The sequence below is a fragment of the Malaya genurostris genome, chromosome 1, assembly GCF_030247185.1.
Source record: "Malaya genurostris strain Urasoe2022 chromosome 1, Malgen_1.1, whole genome shotgun sequence".
Classification (NCBI taxonomy): Eukaryota; Metazoa; Arthropoda; class Insecta; order Diptera; family Culicidae; genus Malaya; species Malaya genurostris.
The window spans coordinates 70,787,690-70,811,161 of record NC_080570.1 but is presented as its reverse complement, the minus strand read 5'-3'; the positions used below and the strand labels follow the sequence as shown (position 1 = coordinate 70,811,161).

At 35.9% G+C, this 23,472-nt stretch overlaps 1 protein-coding gene across 2 annotated transcripts in view; it reads left to right on the top strand.

Annotated features, from left to right (window-relative positions):
- Positions 1-23,472, top strand: part of LOC131440385 (fibroblast growth factor receptor homolog 1-like) — a 93,450-nt gene that overhangs the window by 60,546 nt on the left and 9,432 nt on the right. For both annotated transcript variants that reach the window (XM_058611644.1, XM_058611643.1), the window contains exon 3: positions 14,346-14,472. In XM_058611644.1, the coding sequence (XP_058467627.1) occupies positions 14,346-14,472 (127 nt within the window). The remainder of the gene's footprint in view (positions 1-14,345; positions 14,473-23,472) is intronic.

Here is a 23,472-nt window from a genome sequence, read left to right as displayed (position 1 = left end):
TATGCCCACAAATTTTCAAAAAACTTCGATGTTCCTTTTGAGGAAATCGGAATTTTGCGGGCATTTTACCCTCCGTGCTCGAAATATAGCTACTACCGAATAGCTACTTTGATTTAAAGTGACTGTGACATGGTTGCATTAATATTACTTATTATAATTTCGGAAAGTAGTCATTAGAAATAAACTTCCATTTATTTTTTACAATTTTTCATACGTTATATATTATACGTCATGCCAAATGCGACAAAAAACCATCGCTGTGATAATGTGTCTAATGATAAAATAATTGTAAATAATACTGAGAGCAACCGTCGCGACTTGAATCGAGAATCATTGGATCGCAAGTACGTCTGGTAATCGACCGATCCACAGAAGCATGCATCTGCTTGGCTGGTAAAAGGTGCATTTAAATTCATATAGTCGCACCTGCTAGTTGAACGCAAGTTACAGTTGAAACCAGTAAAATTGAAGCGCATCTAACATTAAATCATTACAAATATAATTTTTCGTCATTTGACAAATTAGGTCTTTATGAATTACATCGTATGAGGGATTAAGTCACCTGTAAAATTCAAATTTTTTAAGAGTGTAGTTTACTTTTGAATCTATCGTTGAACTCTAGCAGCCACATAGACATTTTTTTCATCTAACTATTTTTTCTGTTTAGAACTCAAAAATATTCAATACGTATTTTCAATTTTGTATGGGACCTTAAGTCATTTAATTTGAATTTTTGTTTTTGAAGTTCGATTTGGCCTTTTTGAAAAAATAATTCAGCTTTGAGAAACGATTCGATACTGGAACCGGAGTTCTAAAATCGGTGTAGCCGAAATAACTTAAATTCACCTGAGGAGTGTGTAGACATATTTAAGAAATTGTAGTGCGAATTAAAATTAGGGTGTACATTTCGAATCGAAAACTGAATACCGCTTAAACTGAAATAAATTTATTTCGTAATCGACTATTTAGTTTTAGTCATTCGAATAGTTCTGATGTCAATTTTGAATCTACACACGAAATTTTATTGATAGTTCCCGCGCTCTTTTCCGAAATTCGTTAAAGTAATATTTTAATTTGCCGAAGTTCGGCATAATATATTGCTGAACTTGTCTGTAAACGACGTATGTACCGAAATCAGAAATTCCGTCTATCGAGATTTTAAACATTGTGTTGTCTTTCTTATTGCAATTTGTGACGTTTTGTTTTTGGATTTGCCAGTCTTTTTTTAATTGTAATGAGTTATTATTGAAAAAAACTTCTCATGGCCAATCTGAACTTTTGTAATAATAATTTCATCAACAATGGAGCAAAATTCTTTCTACCCTTGACTACTGATTACTCGGTAATTCGTGATCCAGTCTAGAACGCTTTTGTCGGCTGACAAGTTCGACAATAATTGACAGTTACCAAAATAAGGATTGCCATCATACATTTTTCTGAGACGATTGCCGAGCACCAGATACAAATTTAAAAACTGTCATCAAAAAGCATCTAGAACTAGAACATTCTTGAGCACATTGTCTTAAAAACGAAGAACGATTGTCTTAAAAATCAATAAATTTATCGATTATTGATTTTTAAGACAATTAAGCAATGGTTCCAACGTTTCCAAGACAATTAAGACAATGGTTCCAACGTTTTTCCAATTTTTCAATACCATGTTTATAAAAAAATTATCTTTCGCTTCAAAATAAGCTTCAGTTTCAGCAATGACCTCCTCATTTGAGCCAAATCTTTTTCCCTGGAGCATTTTTTTAAGATCAGCATAGATCCAGTAGTCACTGGGGGCTAAATCTAGCGAGTATGGGGGGGGTGGGGAAGCAGATCAAAGCCCAATTCGTTCAATTTCACCATTGTTTTCATCGACTTGTGGCAGGGTGCATTGTCTTGATGAAAAAGGATTTTTTTCTCTGCATGTGCGGTCGTTTTTTTGCGATTTCCTCCTTCAAACGCACCAGTAAGTCAATATAATAATCACTGTTGATCGATTTACCTTTTTCGAAGTAGTCAATGAAAATCACGCCATGAGTATCCCAAAAAACTGACGCCATGACTTTGCCAGCTGACTGCTGCGTTTTCGGACGCTTCGGACGGCTTTCGCCAGCTGTGCGCCACTCAGATGACTTCCGCTTCGACTCTGGAGTGTAGTGATGTATCCATGTTTCGTCCATGGTCACGTAATGACGCAAGAAATCTTTTTTGTTGCGAGTAAATAGCGATAAACTGCTTTCTGAATCATCGACTCGTTGCTGTTTTTGTTCCATCGAAAGCAATCGCGGCACCCACTTGGAAAAAAACCTTTTTCATGCTCAATTTTTCATGAAGGATAGTAAATACACTTCCATATGATATCTGTGTCATCTCAGCAATCTCACGGAGCTTCACTTTACGATGTTTCATTATAATTTTTGTCACTTCACTCACATTTTCCGGTGTAACGGCTTCCACAGGTCTACCCGAGCGTTCTGCGTCATTTGTGTCGGCACGACCACGTTTAAACTCGGCGAACCACCGACAAGTCGTTGCTTTTGATGGACAAGAGTCCGGATAACATTTTTCAATCCATTGTTTCGCTTGCACAGTGTTTTTACCCATTAAAAAACAATGTTTTATCAAAACACGAAACTCGGTTTTTCCATTTTTTAAGCAAACTACAAAACGACTTTACTCCAACCTCGATAACTCAGCTGTTTCTGGTCGGATCGACTTAAAATTTTGACCCGTTTCAAGCAAAGGTCAGTACTCTAGAAAGACGTGGTTACTGGTTTACTACGAGCGCCATCTCTGCTTTAGTCTTGGGACTTATTGATCCATGTGTTACATATAATCATCAAGCGAATCAAATGGAGCAACTATGCTATGTACGGGATGGTCTTTTTGATTATTTTCATCAAATAAAAGAAATATTGTGTAAGTCAATATTCTTATTTTGTGTTGAAAGAGGGCAATGACAGCAGTTTTTTCAACAGTTCGATCAGTATTGTGAATGTTTTTTGTTCCATCCATAATGCACCAAAATAAATTGCATTTCATGACAAAACATTGAATCCGCATCGTACCGAGCTTGAGCCGTAAATCATACACACATTTTTCATATTCCATGAAAACACTATGAAACGCTTTCTATACCATGTTACAGAGTCCCGGAGGAACTTGCTCTCAAAAAACAATCCGTCATCCGTTGTATGTTTCATCGTTAGTTGCGGTTGATCCACGCGTGCCTCTGGGTTATTTAATTAATTATTCCAATGAAAGGTAGCTGCACCTGCTTTAATTTCGTTCCCTGTTTCACGGAGATCATCGCAATTCCACTGCAGTTGCAAACCGAAAGTCCCCAATGTCGATGACGTTGTAGGATTCTGTTTCATTCATAAGTTGAAGCATACGACAAGATGCACATCTTCTTCTCATTATGCTTCGCTGATGTTTATACGTGATGCTCAGGTCAGCATGATGCGTGCAGTATGCGATTCTAGACCGAGATTCGTAGAACGGAAATGACATTCAATTACTCTCGCAGTGATTAGTCGTGTTCTGTGGCTGTTTGCGAGAGCATCATTCTGACAGAAATTTTAATTTATGGCAGTTCTAAATTTGTCGCGAATTCCTAATCCTCGTGGTGGGGTTTACTGAACTGGGTCTCGATCCAGACATTTTGGAATCTCAACAATTAGCAACGGTGGTCTGTCGTATGATAACATAGCTAAATAACATGTGGAAATCTTGAGAACTATTAAACTAGTAATATTATGACGGCAGCACTACAGTACTGCTCAATCCGGAAATGCTGAAACTCGAACGGAAACCTTCCTAAACTTCAAAGCGCACCATACAACTTGCGCTATTGCCGATACTACCGCCAACGTGGAAGTCAAACCCGATCTGCCGACAAGAAGCAATTCCTAATAAAAATAAATGAATATGCAATCATTCAAAAGGGTTGCCTTTATGGGAGTTCCTCTTTTATTATCTTTCAATTCACGATTGGCTGGACTGTGGCGGCTTCTTTTCCCGTTTCATGCCCGGTCTCCCGATGCATGCTTGATTGGACGAACTGCAGCAGTAGAATTCTATCTGTCAATCTGGGCACATTTCCTGCCTTCCAGGAGGCAGCTCGGATACATGTTTCCGAAGTATTCTTGGCTCCGTATTTCCTCTTTTCCACAAAGAGAACGTAATTCACCTATGAAAAACTGCCAGTTTTCCGGATGATTTACAGGTTCGGCATAGCAGGCCCCGAGTCCCAGCGAGGAAATCTCAGTCTTACCAATATACGTGTCTTCGTTTTCTCGATTCCAGACGACCCGCAGTTCAATTAACCTAAATTAACTGCGTTGTCTTAATAAACAACCAATCAATTTCAGCATAAGCAGACCTCTGCTCTTTCTCTCCCTTTCTCTCCCTCGGAGTGTTTTTCTCGATTGCGTTAAAAGTATACGCTTGGCATTGAGATATTGAATAGCGAGGCAGGAATAGAGGTAGTCGAAGCATCTCTGCCAATGTACTGTGAAAAGTGGATCTAATATCTGTCCGTAAGCCAACTATCGGCATAGTTGAGCAGGATGTGGAATGGGTCCGGACGGAGGGTAGCCTTAGTGATAGTCAGTACAATTGGAGATGCCTATCAGGAAAAAGGGTGATATATAGACCATTTGAATAGCTGTAGGTTAGCTAATCCTAGCAAATGATAAACTTAATCTATTGCTTGGTGTGTTATGTTATTCTTAATGGGATCACTTCAATTGAACATAATTGACAGGAGGGAATTTCCGATATTGACGTACACATTTGAATACTACTGCTTCATTCAATATTGAAAATTTTGTTCACATTTGCTATGACGATATTTTTGAAAATACAAGCAACAGGATTTATATTGACAGTAGCGCCATAAATGATCGGATGAGTAATATTTTATCTGTTCTAGGTTACTAAACACTAATCTGGCATTTTTAAATAATTAAATACTAGATTATACCGTAAAAATTCCGTTAATTTATAGTATAAAATAATCACAGCCTTCATAATTCATTTGGCATATCGAAACATTTGAAAAGTATTGAAGTATTGTGCCATTCATGAGAAATAAGTGTCTGAGTTGTACTGACATGTGCACTACAAATTATTATGCCAAACTTTGGATCAAAATGCGCTTTGCCGAGATATCAGAATATTATGTTAACGAGTCTGAAAAAAACATTTGTGCTACTCAGCTATCAGTAAAATATCGTGTTACCTATCTAATTCGGCATTTCTTTATGCCGAACTTGAATTTCAGTTTATAGTACACTAAAACCTCAATTTACGCGAACTTAATTTACGCGAATTGAATTTACGAGACTTTTTTTTATTTGAAATAACGCGATTTTTTATTTAATTTACGCGATGATCGTGTGAAAAAAGATTTTTGCATAATGATGGAAATTTCAATTTATATACGAGGTCTGTTCAAAAAGTTCCCGGAATTTTTTAATTGCGCGCGTCTGGAGAGTCCGGTGGTCAAATTTTTTTTTATTGTGTTGGTACATATGTCCCTAATGTATGGTGAAATTTTCAGCTGTATTCATTGTTTACATTCTGTCTTGTAGCGGCTGGTGTAGACGTGTTTTTTTGAGCTCGGCGATTTTTGTTAGTTCAAACAATGGAAGAATTGAAGAGTCAAAGAATTTGTATTAAATTTTGCGTGAAAAATGAAATAAAGTGTAACCAAGTGTGCGAAATGTTACAGAGAGCCTACGGTGAGTCTGCTATGAAAAAAACAAGTGTTTACGAGTGGTATAAGCGTTTCCAAGATGGCTGCGAAGACGTTGAAGACGACGAACGCTCCGGTCGACCCAGCACGTCAATAATCGATGAAAATGTGGGAAAAGTGGAAAAAATGATTATGGATGATCGCCGAATCACTATTAGAGAAGTTGCTGATGAAGTTGGCATATCAGTTGGCTCATGCCATCATATTTTTTCCAATGTTTTGGGTATGAAACGAGTGGCAGCAACGCACCTGCTCATTCATCGTTGCTTATTCGTGATTTTTTGGCTAAAAACAAGACTTTAATCATGCCCCAACCTCCTTATTGACCAGATATCGCTCCGTGTGATTTTTTCCTGTTCCCAAAGTCGAAGAGACCCATGAAAGGACAGCGTTTTTCATCGATTGAAGAGATAAAGGCAGAATCGCTGAGAGTGCTACAGAGCATTACAAAAAGTGACTATCAGGGGTGTTTCGAAGACTGGAAAAAACGCAGGCATAAGTGTATTATATCTAGGGGGATTACTTTGAAGGGGACCATATAGATGTAGACGAGTAAATAAATATTTTTTTAGAAAAATGAGAATTCCGGGTACTTTTTGAACAAACCTCGTACATATACAACATAATCTAACATGCTTCAGGGAGTTGAATATTGTGAAAACTATTTTAATGAATTGTTTAGTTTCAAAGAATCTAAATAAGAGCTTGGGCATCCAAAATTATCTGGAAAACAAATATTGTATATAATCGTTAGACCTGTTTTCACTGAAGTTCTTGGACGACAGGGAATGTTCCGAGAAAAGATCAAAATACACAAGTAAGCAGTATGTAGCTCTACGACTATGAGAAGCATTCAAAGACTATACATATACTACTGAATGCTCGTATAAAGCTTAAGACCTGTTTTCATTGAAGTTCTTGGACGACTGGGAACCTGCATGGAACAACTATAAATAGACAAGCAAGCAATGTGTAGCTCTAAAAGTATGAACCACAAACAAAAAATGTATTAGCCGTTGTAATTCTTGCTGTGTCACAGGGACTAACCCTAAGGACGAAACTCCAAGTAGTTCTTGGATCTTGGAACATCTCTTCAGCATTTTCCTAGTCTCAGAACATACTCAGAAAGTCTAAGATGCTAAAGCAGCGGACGTAGTAGGATTGTTCATGTTATTTACACTAAAACCAAATGAAATTCGAAAAACCTTTTTTTACGCAAAAAAATTGATATAACGCGATGTTTTATTTACTTTACGCGAAATTTAATTTACGCACCCCCGGCTCTGCGCGTAAATTGAGGTTTCAGGGTATATAGCTGAATCAAAACTAAAATTAACGTTAACTTTCAAAGCTACGATAAATAAAATAATTATTAGAGGAGACCGGGGCGGAAATGGCCACTTTTGGTCTTGTGCAAAAATAGTGCGGAAAATAATACTTCCACTCGGAATGTTATATACTGTTCGAAAGATACCACCTTCAGTAACAAAACGCATTTTGTTTGAGGTTCATAACCCTGCTTTCACGGGTGCAATCTGGCTCGGAGTGCACCAAGATCGAAATCGAGAATCTCAAAATGGGTGGGGCGAAAATGTCTAGTCACATTTTGACGCAGGAAAAAATAGAACATAACAAAATATTGTGTATTGAAGAAATATAACAAATGATGAGAAAAAATAGTGAGAAATAAAATGCAGTTGTTTTTTAGTTAAAACCAAAATTTAAATGAATACTGAAAACGTTTCACTTATAATGTGATTCACTGTTTGGCTCAGGGAAACAATTCGTGAAAATGCTGTCGCTTGTGCGCACTATCCGAGAGAACTCTGCGGGAGCGTTCAATGCAAACTTTGAAACGTTGAATATTGAGTAAATTGCCATAGTGAACGCAGAATTTGTCCAAATCATCATTTATCTTTTGTTCTATTTTGTTGGTACATACTCGAAAATTGTATTGAGCTCCAAAAAATCAGCAAGTTTTTGTATAAAAACAGCAATTAATGTACGACTCATTTATTTCAATTTTGCCAAACCATAAATTAAAATTATTTTATCATAAAACACAATAGTACCATTTCATTCAGCTAAAAACATTCACCGAATATGATTTGTTCTTGGAAATATACATCCAAAAGTTCTGGCACTAGAGAATTTAAAAAATTTACACTTTAACACTCACCGACTACTAAGCCTCAGCGGCATGTCAAATGAACACAGGCCCGCACAAAGTGGGGGGTGGGTGAATTTGGGGTTATTATTATTATTTAAAAGTTTTTTATTTATACCCGGTTTTAACCTAATTTTGGTCACCGGGTTGGAACTTGGGGTTATAACCACCCTCCATGGAAGATTTTTCAACATTAAGTTCCATGAGTAATAAGTATTACATAAAAGTTCAAATACCTTGACAATTCATACCTTGTTTTCAGAATTCACAGTGTCGATATTGTGGATGACGCACTTTTCATTCGAATTTTTGCGCCTTTGAAATTTTCGCCTTTGAAAAACTTTGTGAAAAACTTCGAACCCAGGTGAGCTGCATGAAAGGCATCGACTAACCATTACGATACACCCGTCCCCTCTTTAGAACTGTAAGAAAAGAAAAATTGAATTGTGTTTCAGTTTCGTATTTTTGGTACACAGAACTCGCGTAATACCGCATAATAATAACATTTGAAAGAATCACAGAAATTAGCTGTTGATGAAAATAATAAGCAATTATTTACCTTAAAATCACTGTGATAAATACCCAAAAAGGGTCAAAAAAGGATTTGGCCTATGTAGTTTGTTCTAGGTTTTTCAACAGACGCCATATTGTATTTGCATCCGAGCACAAAATGAACATATGGTTGACATACACTCAAAATAATAATCATGTTATAGTAACGTGAAAAGTTATGTGAATATTTTCCACCCTACTTTTCACGTAGATTTTAATGGACTGACATTGAAAGCTGTTTAATGCATAATCCAGTAAAAGTTACGTGTTTCATAGGTTAAATGTAACGTACTGCTCATATCACATTTACCTATCAGTTCATATCAAATTTAGATACCAGAGAATTATTATTTTATATATTGGTTAAAGTCAAAAGGGAGATTTCAGATTCTTATATAAATCTAGGAAATGAAAAATAAAACATTTATTTCAGAAAATTAGCATAGAATTTTAATGGCTGGAAATAAAAAGCAACTAATAACGTGGGATCTCGAATCGGCAAGCCTTCAGAAATCGTATTGTCACTGCCATCCAACCGAAGCCGAAGTCGAGATACGAGAACTCCCACAACACTACCGATGCAGGTTGAAGTCGCAATACATGGTTCCAGTGTCTCTAGCTTCATACCGATTTTGAACTCGTTTTTCGATGGACCAACGACATGTTTGAAGCATTCGGAAGGAGCGGCAAACTTCCGAACTCACGCAGTCACTCGGTCCAGTTAACACATGGAAACTTTCATACTGGAATGTTCCGGTCGATGTAGTAAAAAATTGTAATTAAATAACATTTCTCGCAAATATTTACACTACTTACAATTTGAGAGCCACTGTTCGCCATTTTCAAAATCGAGTTTTTCACACTGGAAATTCACGTAGATTGTTTGACGTTTGGTCAATTCACGTAAACCTTATGTGATGACTCTATTCATTTTAGGGGATGTTCGTTTTCGTCGCGTAAAATATTCAATTTGACATTTGAAACCAATTTACGTGATTTTTTAAGTGAATCGAACGTGAATTTTTATTTGAGTGTAATGAATTCAAGTAAGTACGTGACACATAAAAAATATATGACAACAGCAATAATTCTGACACACGGTACATTTCATATTCAATCATGATCTGATTGTTGTTAAGAACATCACGTGAATTCCGATGACAAAGCCATTTTTGGAAACTACGTGATTTTTTACATAAGATCAACGTGTGGATTTTTCTGAGTGTAGCTAATGCTCGGGCCCACGTACAATGGGCTTAACCGATGGGATGTGACATTTGGTGTTCGAATTATTACGAGTGGCTTTTTGCGCCCCGGTCTCCCCTACACATCTTCCACAATCGAAAAAAAAGTTCTAGTTATAGTAAAATAAATCGGAAAAGATATAATAGTATTTTTCTACTTAATTCCTCATTTCACTCAATGTCAGGTTTTTAGCTTCGCATACAGACAAACAAAATTCCGAGTTGTCTGCGGACGAGGAGCAGAAAATACGGTTAATTGTCCTCGATTATTGAACAAACAACACACTCAGTTATCTTTTTACAAAGCACATATAATTCAAATGCTATGAACATTTTTTAAAAAATTAGCATATAGTTCCCAACTTCTCATTTTTTAAACTTGTCCCTGTAAACTCAGTTATTTTCCCTTAAATATAAGAACGTTTTAATACAAGCATATGTCTCAGCTGAAACTGGTTTTATTTGGAGTATATATAAAAGGTTGTTTGCCTTTCTCTATAGAAAGGTAATAGAATTTCAGGCAATACCAACTTTCAAATGGAAAATGTCTCCATGTATGTATGTGTGTATGCGTGTTTTTCGGATATAATGCCATAAATGACTTAACCGCCAAAACGTGTTGTTTTTTATCGCTCAATTTTTTCCGATAAAGCTTGTTTGAGAGCTACTATTGAGCCATTGAGAATGCTCATATATCGAATGACTATCACTTCTGGTTCTGACGATATAATGGTATAGGTAACGTAATCGACAAAATGCGTTGTTTTTAATCACTCAGTTATCTCAGAGATGGCATTCCATCTTTCAAAAGAGCTTAGGTTTATAAAAATCATTTAGATTTTTATAAACTTAAGCTCGTTTTAAAGCTTTTACTGGATTTTTTAAATTCTGGTCCGCAGATATAATGGCATAAGCAACATAATTTACAAAACGCGTTTTTTCTTTCCGTTTCATGGCTCATTTCAACAAGGTTCAATGGCTAATTTCAACAAGGATTGGTTCGTTTGAAAACTGCTATTCGTTCAATACACAGGTTTGAAGTCCAAATGGTTGTCACTTAGGTCATGTTCAGGAGTGTTCCAGTTCTAGATGCATAATTTATGTCAGTTTAAAATTTAAATCTAGAAATTATAACAAGAAAAACTGGCAGCCTTAACAGCGTTTTACTTGTGTTTCAAAAATACAAAAAATGAAATGGCAGCGTATACCAGTTTTTTTCTAACAGTAGAACTGGCCATGATTCCATGATCAAAATGATTCATATCATGGGCAATAACTCATCATTTTGTTTATAGCATCATCAGTAGTAGACATGATCCCATAGGAAGACATGTTTCATGAATTTCATAATTTCTTAATCATGGTATCTACGTTCACCGGGGACTTACAATAGATTTTTATCCGTGTAGGATATTAATGAGCTCATTTAAATAATTTTACGCTTGTTCGAGACAAAAATTTGGTTGTGTATCGCCTGTTTTGTTTTTCAAAAATCGTAGATCTGAAACATTGCCTACGTAAAATAAAGGATACACTGAGGTCTTTTATTATGCGGTCTTTTTTTATGCGGTTTTTTTTACGCGACTTTTTTTAGGCGAATTTTCAGAGTTATGCGGTTTTTTTTATGCGAATTCTCAGAGTTATGCGGTTTACCCTTCTGCGGTCTTTTTTTATGCGAAGTTTCAGAGTTATGCGGTTTTTTTTATGCGAATTTTCAGAGTTATGCGGTTTATTTTTATGCGGTTTTTTTTTATGCGGTACGTAAATTCGCATAAAAAAAGACTTCAGCGTAGTTATTTCCTGGTATTTAATTCAGAATACTATGTTGATTGAACTTTCTAGATTTATGTATGATCTCCAGAAAAGAATTTCTAGCAAAGCTAGTTGACTTTATTAATTACTAAGCATCACTTGCAAAATGACCCATTCAATGAAACAGCTTCAGGTGAAATGCCCTTCAGCTAAATTGCTTTCGACGAAATGATCCGCTTCTAAGCAAATTACTAATATTGTGCATTTCAGAAGTTTCGAGTTTGATTTGCTCTACAACCTGGGACTCGGTATTGATATTGATATGTGCAACTGGTGTTAAATCGCATCATTTGACTAAATCACTTCGTTTCATGTTTAAACATGATTTCTCTTGCAGAAGATCTGATATAGTAGGTTGCCAAATCCTATCGAATGCGACGTGGAATTTTTCTTTTGATAATATTGTACCGGTTGATGTATTGTCTTCTACATGAATCGCAACAATTTTCCTGAGGTAAACTTTGGGATGGCACGCACTTTTATTTACCGAGCTTGACAATGTTGACTGCGCGGATATAGAACCAAAGTTTTTTCATTCTCTTCTAGTTCAACTATCATCCAGACCTACCAAGCCTTGAAATGTTCTCCATCCCCCTTATTGAATATGTTCACTGAATTTCCCTGAAGATTCGAGTTATGAAGGATGTTTCAATTTAAGATATTAAGATCAATGAATGAACATTTTGATAAGCAATATTTTAGCTGATTTCAATTGGAACTTAAATGGAATGTTACTACGGAAATAAAAGTTTTCGAAAGATAACCTAAACGCAAACTTTGATGTAATTATTAAATAACTATTCTGCAACACTCGGAAATTATACTATTGTTTCAAAAACAATATTTTTACTTAAAAACTAGGACTGTTGTTATTAAAAGCCTAATAAATAATAATGTGTCATATGATAGGGAAAATGTTTCGAAAATGTTGCATTAATTAAATTTTGCTCCCAACGATGTCACCAATTTGAACGGTACATGTTTGATGATGAGAAGGCAGATGTTCTCAAACAGTAAGTTCGCAGTGACGGGTGCGTTTTGAGGCCTTCTCGTCACCAAATATGACAGACACAACTGTTGATAGGGATGACATGTGTATAGAAAACACGGTACATGATAGGCCTTTGGCTAGTGCCTTTGGGTACCGAGATCTGATTAGCACCCGACCGTTAGGCCAGGAAACGACTGTGAAGTTCTGTAATTATTTCTAAATTATCATTACAGACACGAAATGAAGGCAAACTCCCCGTCGCGGTGCTGTATACCATCTCGGGAGTAAAAAAAACTAGTAGGACAGTTTTCCATCAAACTCGGTTGAACCAAGCAACTTTTCAGTGCTGCACTTACACTTACCTTTTATCGTCAGCAGCAAGTCTAGCTGTCGCGCTACCAAACACGATGGTTGCAAATGTTCACGATGCGTAATATTTAATTAAATCCAAAAATGATTCGTCTATAACGAGCGCACTCAATTCCAGTTCAAGCGAGAGCTAATCATAGAACAAGATTAACATCACTGGATCAACTTCGTAGTCGTTAGACGGTGCGATCACATATGGTCGCTGTAAAAATCGCGACGATTTCTGCACGTGAACATGTGTCGAAGCATCCGAAACATATCTTGAACGACAGCTTCAATAGAACTTCTCCTAAAATACGGTTTCAGTCTCACCCTCAAAAGTATCGCATCCAATGATAATTTTATGAACTTCATTAGTCTGTTTTTTTTTTCAGGCAATAAAAATATCGCGGTAGATTTAATATTCACATCGTTGCCTTTTTCCATATTTTTAGTTTTCGGTTTCATCTTTTTTCGGTTTGCCTTCATGTAGAACACTCGCTTCCTGCATTACGGATATCTCAACGATGGCCGCGGTCCACTGACAATGCTACCAACTATACCGCGTCAGAAAACTGCTACAGATCCATCCACGCCATGGGTGATCGTCATCAGTGGAAAAGTGTAACGAAGGGAAAACCCTTCCCCTAATTTTTCATTCCGTACACAAAAAAAAAACAAGAAACTATCTGAAACAAAAGGCATAAGGTTTCACATTTATAAACTGTCGGAATGCAAGTACGGTTAGGTTCACGAGTTGATGTTCCGATCTTGTGGAAATTTTGTGAAGGTGATACACAAAATACGACAAGTCCCATGTGTGTTGTATCTACGGATGCGATATCTGCTGATTCCCTTCTGACTTTTGGTGTACGAAAGTTGAGATTTGAAGTAACCTGACAGATGACAAATGTATTGGGACTGACTTGTTCCGCTTGGACAACCAATCTGGTGTGAACATAATGAAAACAAATTTAATAAATTCAACACTTCGTTATTCTCTTATTTCCTTCGTCGTCACGCTGTAAAGTTCCACGTGTATTGAGCCTTTTGTGTCAGGAAAACATTTCAATCTTCTATCGTTATGTGTATTTCTTGTAACGATTTATGGGTAACATTGGGATAACAACATAATTCCTGTAATTGTTACATCTTTTCTCAACTAGAGTGAAATTTTAGAATAAATACTACTAACCAGCAGCGCCGTTTTTACGTATTAATGACTCCGGGAGCAAAATTAAGTTGTGTGCTCTTAACTAACTGAATGATTTTCTTTGCTCGGTGGGTTCCATTTTTTCTTTGCTCGGTGGGTTCCATCAAGGGCTCCCTAAGACCGTGTGCCCGGAGGCACGTGTCCCCACTGCCCCTTGGTAAAAGCGGCCCTGCCAATCAGTAAATATTAAAAAAAAATACAAAATATTCACTAAAACCAATAGAAACCATAATTAACCTAGAGATGTTTCATTTATTATATTTCAGGAAATAAGCGACTTGTGAAGGAAACTGTTCCTCTCAACTCTAAACTGTTAATCAAGTGCAACTTCGACACACCGATCTGGTACAAAAACGGCAAACCGATTCCAACTGACAACAGGAGAGCGAAATCGTGAGTGTAATTTCGTTTCATTACTTATTGAATGATTATAACGATCAGTAGTAAAAAATACATTGCTTTTCGATACTAGACCTCAAGAGTAAAATACTTTTTCTTAATTTCGATGAAACTGTGATTGTTTTTTATATTCGATTATAAACTTTTTGTTTTTTGACAATTTTGGACTTACTTTACATAGGTATTTGTTTGTTATGTTATAAGAGACTATAATAATTTGAGGTCATTCATCGTCTTACATATTTCATGTGTTATGTCCACTGATATTGAAAAACTATTTACCAATTGGTTCTGAAATAGAACTGATATTTCATTACATCCCTTTTACATAAATGATATTCTTAATCAAATGTCGGTTGTGCATAAGGATTGATTTTGATAAACCATAGGTAATGAATATTCTTCATTGCAATTTGGATTTAAATTTTGCTTGATGGCGTACGATTGACAGTTTAACGACCCATCGTTTATTTAATTTATCTCTTAAGTTGGTTAGATATGTTTCTGTTTTTCTCAAGTATTTTACCATGACCTTATTCACAGATACGTGTTCTAGTGAATACTCACTGTCAGGTTTACCGAATGAAATTATACGATTAGTTTTTCCCTCTCTTCTATGGAAAAGCAATCACTATAGTGTTCGATTGGCACCCCACCGTAACTTTTGACAGAAAGCAGATAGCGTCATCCCGGCAAATATCATGTGTGTGTGTGTAATAGCAGCACGTTCTTTTTGTGCCAAATACTAAAGCAAATAGACGCTTCAACTTTTTGATGCGGTTAAAACAAATTTTAATTGTGTGAAAATCAACACCAATTTTTTTATGACTTTTTTATAGTATCACAAATTGAAAAGACTTTTGAAACTTCGATTGTTTGCAGACATTCGTAAGAAATTAGAGACTTTCTAAAATTGGCACGATCTTTTCGTTTTTGCTAGCTAAACTTATTGTATTACCTTACCTGGCATCTCTGATGATATGCAACACGTGGACAACTTGACGACTTCAATACATCCGTCATATAAGTAAAAACTTTGGTTCTCTGGTTCTGTAAGCCATGGCGACTTCAAACAAATCGTCTAAATCAAGGAAAATGAACTTTAATGCACTCCTTAGTGCCATTAAACATTGCTTAGTTGATTGAAGCCAATAAATTCGACTGCAGCAATGTATTCAATCCCGCGAAGCCGGTGGAAGACCGGCCAAATCAACACTAAAGGCGCCACCATCCAAATCATTGGCCAAGAGAGCCAAGGCGAAGTCACCATCAGACATTGAAGACTTTTATCTAAAATGCCTCCGAAACGAAAAAATTCCGTTTTCTCTTTGAATAATTGCAGTCTTTACTTATATTTTTTAATTTTTAACGAAATATATTGGAGTGCCGGTAATCGAACACTTTTTTTGAAATGGTCAAAATTTATCACTTTACTAAATTGATAATAAAGTTTTTTCAATCGATTGAATCAACTTAGTTTTTTATTCAGTTGTTAGCTAGGGACTTTAGCTTTCCATTGATGTATATATGTCCGCATAATGTGCACTTAGTCATAAGTTATAAGCTTAAAAGAAAAGGGTGCCGGTAACCGAACACTTTCCCCTACATTTAAAAGTGTCATTCTGTAAATCTTTCGTATTGATGTTCAATTGAAGCCCAATAATCATAGTGTTTATCCGGAGGCCTCAGAAATAGCAGTCAAATGAATGGAAATTGATTTGATTTCTCAGAGTTTTGCCTTGTTTTTTCCAGAATCGAACAATACAACTTTGAATGTAAGAATCGGATAAAAACAACTAAATGAATAAATTTCGTTCGCGTCCCTAATATCATTTTCTCATGTAGTGATTTGTCAGCAGTTGTTTATTTGTAGTTCTCTTTATATCACCCGCTTCTTTTATTGGTTCAAAAAAAATATCAATTTTCTTTTCTGGCTAAAGATGGGTTGGTCCAATTTAGTGTATATATACTGCTTACTAAATACACATTATTTAGTCTGAGTAGATTAGAACAGAGCACCTTAGAAATTTTTTGACGTTGGTTCAGATTAATAAAATATTGAAGACATGTGAAGTTGGTAGAGCCACCGTTGTATTGCATATTGTTAGAGACATCACTGGATAACGTGCGTATACGAATGAAACTAACACATTCCATCACACTTCTGAATATATAAAATCGTTCTCATAAGTTAATATAATGTGTGAATTGTGCAAGGTTTTATTTTTTACTACCAGAGTTGTAACGGTCCACCTATACTAAAGTACGATGAATTCAATTTAACACAAATCTATATGATAGGGCAAAAATATTGTAAAAATTTTTTTCCTTGCAGTAGTACAAATGGTACGAATTGCAATAATTTCAAAGGAAAACATTTGTGGCTTAGCCTTATACTTTAGAGCTATGATGTCTTCGGAACAAATGATCAGTGAAAGATAAGCCATATTTTGAAGCATATGGTATTAGGGTGGTTCTAATTATTAGGGTGATCCAAAAATTATTTTCCGTATGTGTTGAGATAGAGGACTGCATTCTTCGGCAAAATTGTAGGAAAACTTATATCAAGCAACTTTGCCGAAAACACTATTGTAGTATCTCTAACGGTTTTAGTGTTACAGCTATTTTAATAGATCAACTTAGGGTGTTCCTAAAAAAATCAGATTTTTTGCTCTAGCTTTCTTAATGTTCACTTCTCGATTTTGGTGTCTTTGAATATCTTTTAGAGTTTGTTGAAACCAATTTTTTCATGACTAGCGCATTCAGGTAGCGTTTTCTGGAACGAAGTTATGAGCAAAACTAGTTCAAAAACAGATCATTTTTAAACTGCTATATCTAACATTGGAGCAAACGAAAAAAATCGGTTTCTTTCATTTGATAGAAAATACTTTCGAGCATGTTTATAGAAAAAATGGCGGAGGAGATATTTTTTTAAATTTTTTAAATTGTGTTCAAACATTGGGTTTTTTCATTGAAAAATGCTCTTTCATGTAAGACATTTATTAGCTATATATTTTAAAATAAGGTATTGTTGTCTTCTAGCGTGTTAAAACTAATTCAGCTGCATAATCGGGAAGATGGAGTACACTCACGTTGGTTGTTACTCTATTCGATAATGCTATTACAGGATCAGACGTTAAAAGAAATCGTTTGAATACATCCTCTAGATTCACTAAACGATTGAAGATCTGCGGATGAAACTGCCTATACTTGCGAATTGATTTATTTCGACTCTCTTGCGCTTCCTTACTGTACATTATTTGCTATCTGTTTGGTTCCCTTGCGATTGATTGTTGAGCAAGAAGGCTGGATAATCTGGAACAACAATTATCCTTCATCTGTTTCCCTTTGCTGCCCAGAATAATAATCTTTCAAAAGGAAAACACGGAACTAACAGCAGGAAGTGGACAAAGTAAATGCAGAAATTGCAGAGCTTTCTCCCACAGTACTGGGGAAAGTATTTGTATCAACGAAGCTAGTGTTCTGCCTGAACGATACGAAAGTGTTAAACGACATAACAGGCATACACTCCCAAGCTTGGTACATATGCAAGCGCTCAGGAAAAGCTCTGAATTTTTCAAGAACTGAAACAAATGAGAATAATCCAAACAAATATCAATTTGGAATTTCGCCTCTACACGCAATGATTCGATCTATGGAACTTTGGCTAAAAGTGAGTTATTGTTTGCCTATTGAGAAACCGAAATGGCGCATGTCCCGACAAAATCAGCATGTCAAGGAGCAAGAGACAAACATATTAACGGCATTAAAAGAGCAGCTAGGGTTACGTATTAGCAAAGACATCATATTAACAAGATATCCAGCCCGCACATTTCCAGAATAAATCATTGGAAACATCCTTTTTCGCGAGCATGGTGCCCTCAGGTGAGTCCGCATCGAATCTCGTACATAGAAGTAGGGAAGAGAAATGTCAAATTCTTGCGCGCAAAAATAGCAGCACTGCGCGTTCCTATACTGAAGATTGATTTCGCTCCAAGCTGACAGGATCTAGCATTGGTGAACCATTACCTGGAGGCGGTAACTCGAATGATGGTATCTGGGGTCGTAGATTTTTCAAAGAATATAACACAGTAGCGCAAATCATCGAGTTAAATGGAAATATACTTGAACGGTTTTTTATAATCTTAACGTTGATAAACAGCAATGTGAAGATTTCGGTACCTGCTTTCCAGGAGTTTACTGAACAAACAAGAATTCGTTTTGTGGAGCTGTATGGATGGTATGCTCTGTCGCCAACCGTGCATAAACTTCTGGTGCATGGGACTGCAATTATAAAACATGCTTTGCTTCCTATTGGTATGTACAGTAAGGAAGCGCAAGAGAGTTAGTGAATCTAGAAAATGTACTTTTAACATCTTTTAACGTCTGATCCTGTAATAGCATTATCGAAAAGAGTAACAACCAACGTGAGTGTACTCCATCTTCCCGATTATGCAGCTGAATTAACATTTTTAATTTTAACACGCTAGAAGACAGCAATACCTTATTTTAATATGTATAGCTAATAAATGTCTTACATGAAAGAGCATTTTTCAATGAAAAAACCCAATGTTTGAACACAATTTAAAAAATTTAAAAAAATATCTCCTCCGCCATTTTTTCTATAAACATGCTCGAAAGTATTTTCTATCAAATGAAAGAAACCGATTTTTTTTTCGTTTGCTCCAATGTTAGATATAGCAGTTTAAAAATGATCTGTTTTTGAACTAGTTTTGCTCATAACTTCGGTTCAGAAAACGCTACCTGAATGCGCTAGTCATGAAAAAATTGGTTTTAACAAACTCTAAAAGATATTCAAAGACACCAAAATCGAGAAGTGAATATTAAGAAAGCTAGAGCAAAAAATCTGATTTTTTTAGGAACACCCTAAGTTGATCTATTAAAATAGCTGTAACACTAAAACCGTTAGAGATACTACAATAGTGTTTTCGGCAAAGTTGCTTGATATAAGTTTTCCTACAATTTTGCCGAAGGATGCAGTCCTCTATCTCAACACATACGGAAAATAATTTTTGGATCACCCTAATAATTAGAACCACCCTAATACCATATGCTTCAAAATATGGCTTATCTTTCACTGATCATTTGTTCCGAAGACATCATAGCTCTAAAGTGTAAGGCTAAGCCACAAATGTTTTTGTCCCCCTAAATTGTGGATCCGGACCACTGTGCAATGTTGCTATCTGCATCAGAACCGTCATCTGAGTACGAGAAAGGCAAACATGCGCCATGAGTTTTTCTCTTTAATACTCGTTGATACCAAACATTTTAGCAAAATATAATTTTGAGTCAATTGTGTTTTTTTTTCATACTACTAAAAATTGTACCATTGATTGCTGATCAAATTTCCAATAGCATATAGAAAAAATCATGTTGTTGGGTTAACAACAACAAGAGATATTCACGATTAAGTTCTACCCATTCTTGCACAGGGTAAATTTCGAAAGCGCGATCCATAGTAAAGTAAGTAGTATTCACGACAAAATGCGAGATTCTCAGAGCAATAATTACTGAGAATCTCGGTAATCCAAAAGCATGAACATAAAAGCTAGGGCTAAGCAAGGGATGTTTACTAATATGTATATAATTTGTTAATTCTTAGATTTTAATTTCATTCACTCGGCACGCCGCTGAGTCTCATTCGCGAAATATAAAAAAAAAAATTTCGCACTATTTGTGTTTTTCCCGTTCCATGAGAAATGAGAAATGCCGACGTGCAAAACCGATAAGTGGTCTTAAATGACAAGTGTATCGTAGAAATTCGGTAAAAACTAACTCACTGTTTAGAATCTCAGCAAACGCGTTTGCTGATATCGGTATATTTATTATTTGCTGACAACCTTATGCCAAAAAGACAAAAAAATGCTCTTCACCGAGATATCAGATTGTTATTTCAACGAATCCCGGAATCGATTTTAGATTCCCGAACAATCAGTAAAATCAGGTAAATATTGGCGATCCAAATCGGCAGTTCCTACTACCTACATCTACTCGACTGTTCGTCGCGATCTTTCAAAACGCTAACGAAGTTCTCTTGCCTATTACAGAAATATTACAACTTCAACGATTGGAACAATTCTCACATGATATCCACAAAAGTAAAAAAGACATTATACCCCAATTCGTTTCAATCACACGTGAACTCAACCAGAATAAAAAAAAAACAAAAAAACTTGAGCAGCACCCAAAATAGTGTCGATCGTGGCGACATCTGCAAGTGTTTTCCCCATTGCTCATTCAAAAATTTATATACAGCTCGTATGCGAGCCTGTATATCTGCAGATCCTGTCAGCTTAGAGTGAAATTAGTCTTCAGCTCAGCAGCGCCATCACACGTTTTCACATTTCACATATCATGTCAAATGTACGGATGCGCAGTGTTGCTAATTTCTCACGCACGAGTTTGACATTTTCCTTACCTACCCTCTCAGCAAGCGGTTCTATTTGTTGGTCGTTGAGCGCTTGTTGAACGACATACTGCACGAAATATTCGTTCAGTTTGCTGGGTTCAGATTAGGTGTTACCTTCATATAGAAAGAAAATTTGTTGTTATTCTACGTGAAATAGAAGAGTTGTAGTTAAAAAAGTGGAAAAAACTTCAGAAATTCTCCAGTAAAATTAGTCCAACGGGGCTCCAATCCGCATCTTAAAAATGGTCTGCTTGTTTTGAACGAAAAAAATGGCATTCGGTTCAACGATCTGTTTCGAAATAGGCAAACGAAGGTCTCATGTTAGCCTCCCGTTGAACGATTGATTGGACGTTCATTGGACCAATGATCCAACTATTGGACAAACGAAAGTCCACCGTTGAACGTTGTTTTCTAAGAGGGTACTTAGATGTACAAGTTTCGGACTCGACTGGGGCGCCATGCTTGCGAAAATGCCGCTTATGATTTGTTCTACACGCTCTTTAAACATAACTCATGGTTTGAGTTGCGTTTACTCCAATTCATAAACTGGAACAATATGTCAAAATTTGAGTATGGATTTGAGTAAAATTTACTAAGGCCATGAGTTCTCTCGCATTTATTCATACATTAGAGTAAGCGTTGAGTTTTCAAACATTTGAGTGAAAAAATACTTCTAGCAGTTCAGAGCGTTTTTCTTTTCCAAATATTCTTATCATCAATCATAGTTGTGTTCAATAGTAATTTTGTGATTTCAATTATGCTAAGTGAGAGATCCTACACTCAAAATAATAATCATGTTATAGTTACGTGGAAAGTTATGTGAATATTTTCCACCCTACTTTTCACATAGATTTTAATGGACTGACAATTAAAAACTGTTTAATGAATAATCCAGTAAAAGCTACGTGTTTCATAGGTAAAATATAATGTACTGCTCATATCACATTTACATAGATATCTATATAAAGCTAGGAAATGAAAAATGCCATGAAAAATGCAACATTTATTTCAGAAAATTAGCATAGAATTTTAACGGCTGAAAATAAAAAGCAACTAATAACGTCGTAGGATCTCGAATCGACAAGCCTCCAGAAATCGTTTTGTTGTCACTGCCATCCAACCGAAGCCGAAGTCCGAGAACTCCCACAACACTACCGATGCAGGTTGAGTTCGCATTACATGTCTCTAGCTTCATACCGATTCTGAACTTGTTTTTCGGTGGACCAACGGCCTGTTTGAAGCATTCAACAGGAGCGGGCACACTTCCGGACTCACGCAGACACTCGGTCCAGTCGAACACATGGAAACTTTCATACTGGAATGGTCCGGTCGATGTAGTAAAAAATTGTGATTAAATAACATTTCTCGCACTTTGAGGGCCACTGTTCACCATTTTCGAAATCGAGTTTTTCACACTGGAAATTCACGTAGATTGTTTGACGTTTGGTCGATTCACGTAAATCTTATGTGATGACTCTATTCATTTTAGGGGATGTTCGTGTAACATTCATTTTCGTCACGTAAAACATTCAATTTGACATTTGAAACCAGTTTACGTGATTTTTCAAGTGAATCGAACGTGAATTTTTATTTGAGTGTACATAAGGATATCAAAATCGTTCAATTTTGACTCCAATGCGGTCAAATTGAACGGTTTTCAATCACTTTTTTGCCCCTCCTATTTAAAAGAAAGAAGAATGATTTTAATCAGCGAATCCTTTTATATAAACATTAACGAAAAAGAATTTATTTATTTTGAGCGCAAAAAACTCAAATTTTGAGTTAAATTCATTTAAATTGTGAAAAAAATATTTATTCCTTATTTTGAGTAATATATACTCAAATTTTGACAGCCTTGTCCCTTACTCAAAAATGAGTAGATAGGTGGTAACTCAAGTTCAGAGTACGTGCACTTTTTAATGAATTTGAGTAGTGTGTCACTCAATTTTGAGTTATGTTCAATGAGATAGTATATATGAATCTTTGATATTTGTAATATGTGTTTCCGGTTATGCATATGGGATTTCAGAGAATCTGTCTGTTGCTAGTATTCTTGTCTATCCTCCAACAATTGAAAGGATTGCCTTTCACTTACCAATGTAGTTGGTGTTGGTATTGATCAGCATACAGGATCAAAGCAGTTTGCACAATGTGAAACGTGTTATTCACAAGCATGTTGTTTCAAAGAGAATATTCTTAAACCTCAATTGGTTCTGATCAATAAAGGAGCAGCAATTTAGAAGCGGTCTCTAATACTAATGCTAAACAAAATAGGAAGTAGTTAGGTTACACTTTTGACAAGTGGCCCATAAAAGAAAAGACTTTTGCACATCTAAATTGTGATAAAAATGTGAAACATCAAACTTTTACGTTTGCTTTTACGTACACTAGTGATTTCTATAAAGTAGTAACTCCACAAAATGATAGACTTTCATGCGTGTCATTATGGCGTTTTTCTTACTAATGTTTATTCGATAGGTCAGTTTTAAAACGAATAAAAAAAAAAGATTTATATGTTCTTTTTTCCAGTTGGATAATATACGTCTTTACTTCTCATGCATTTC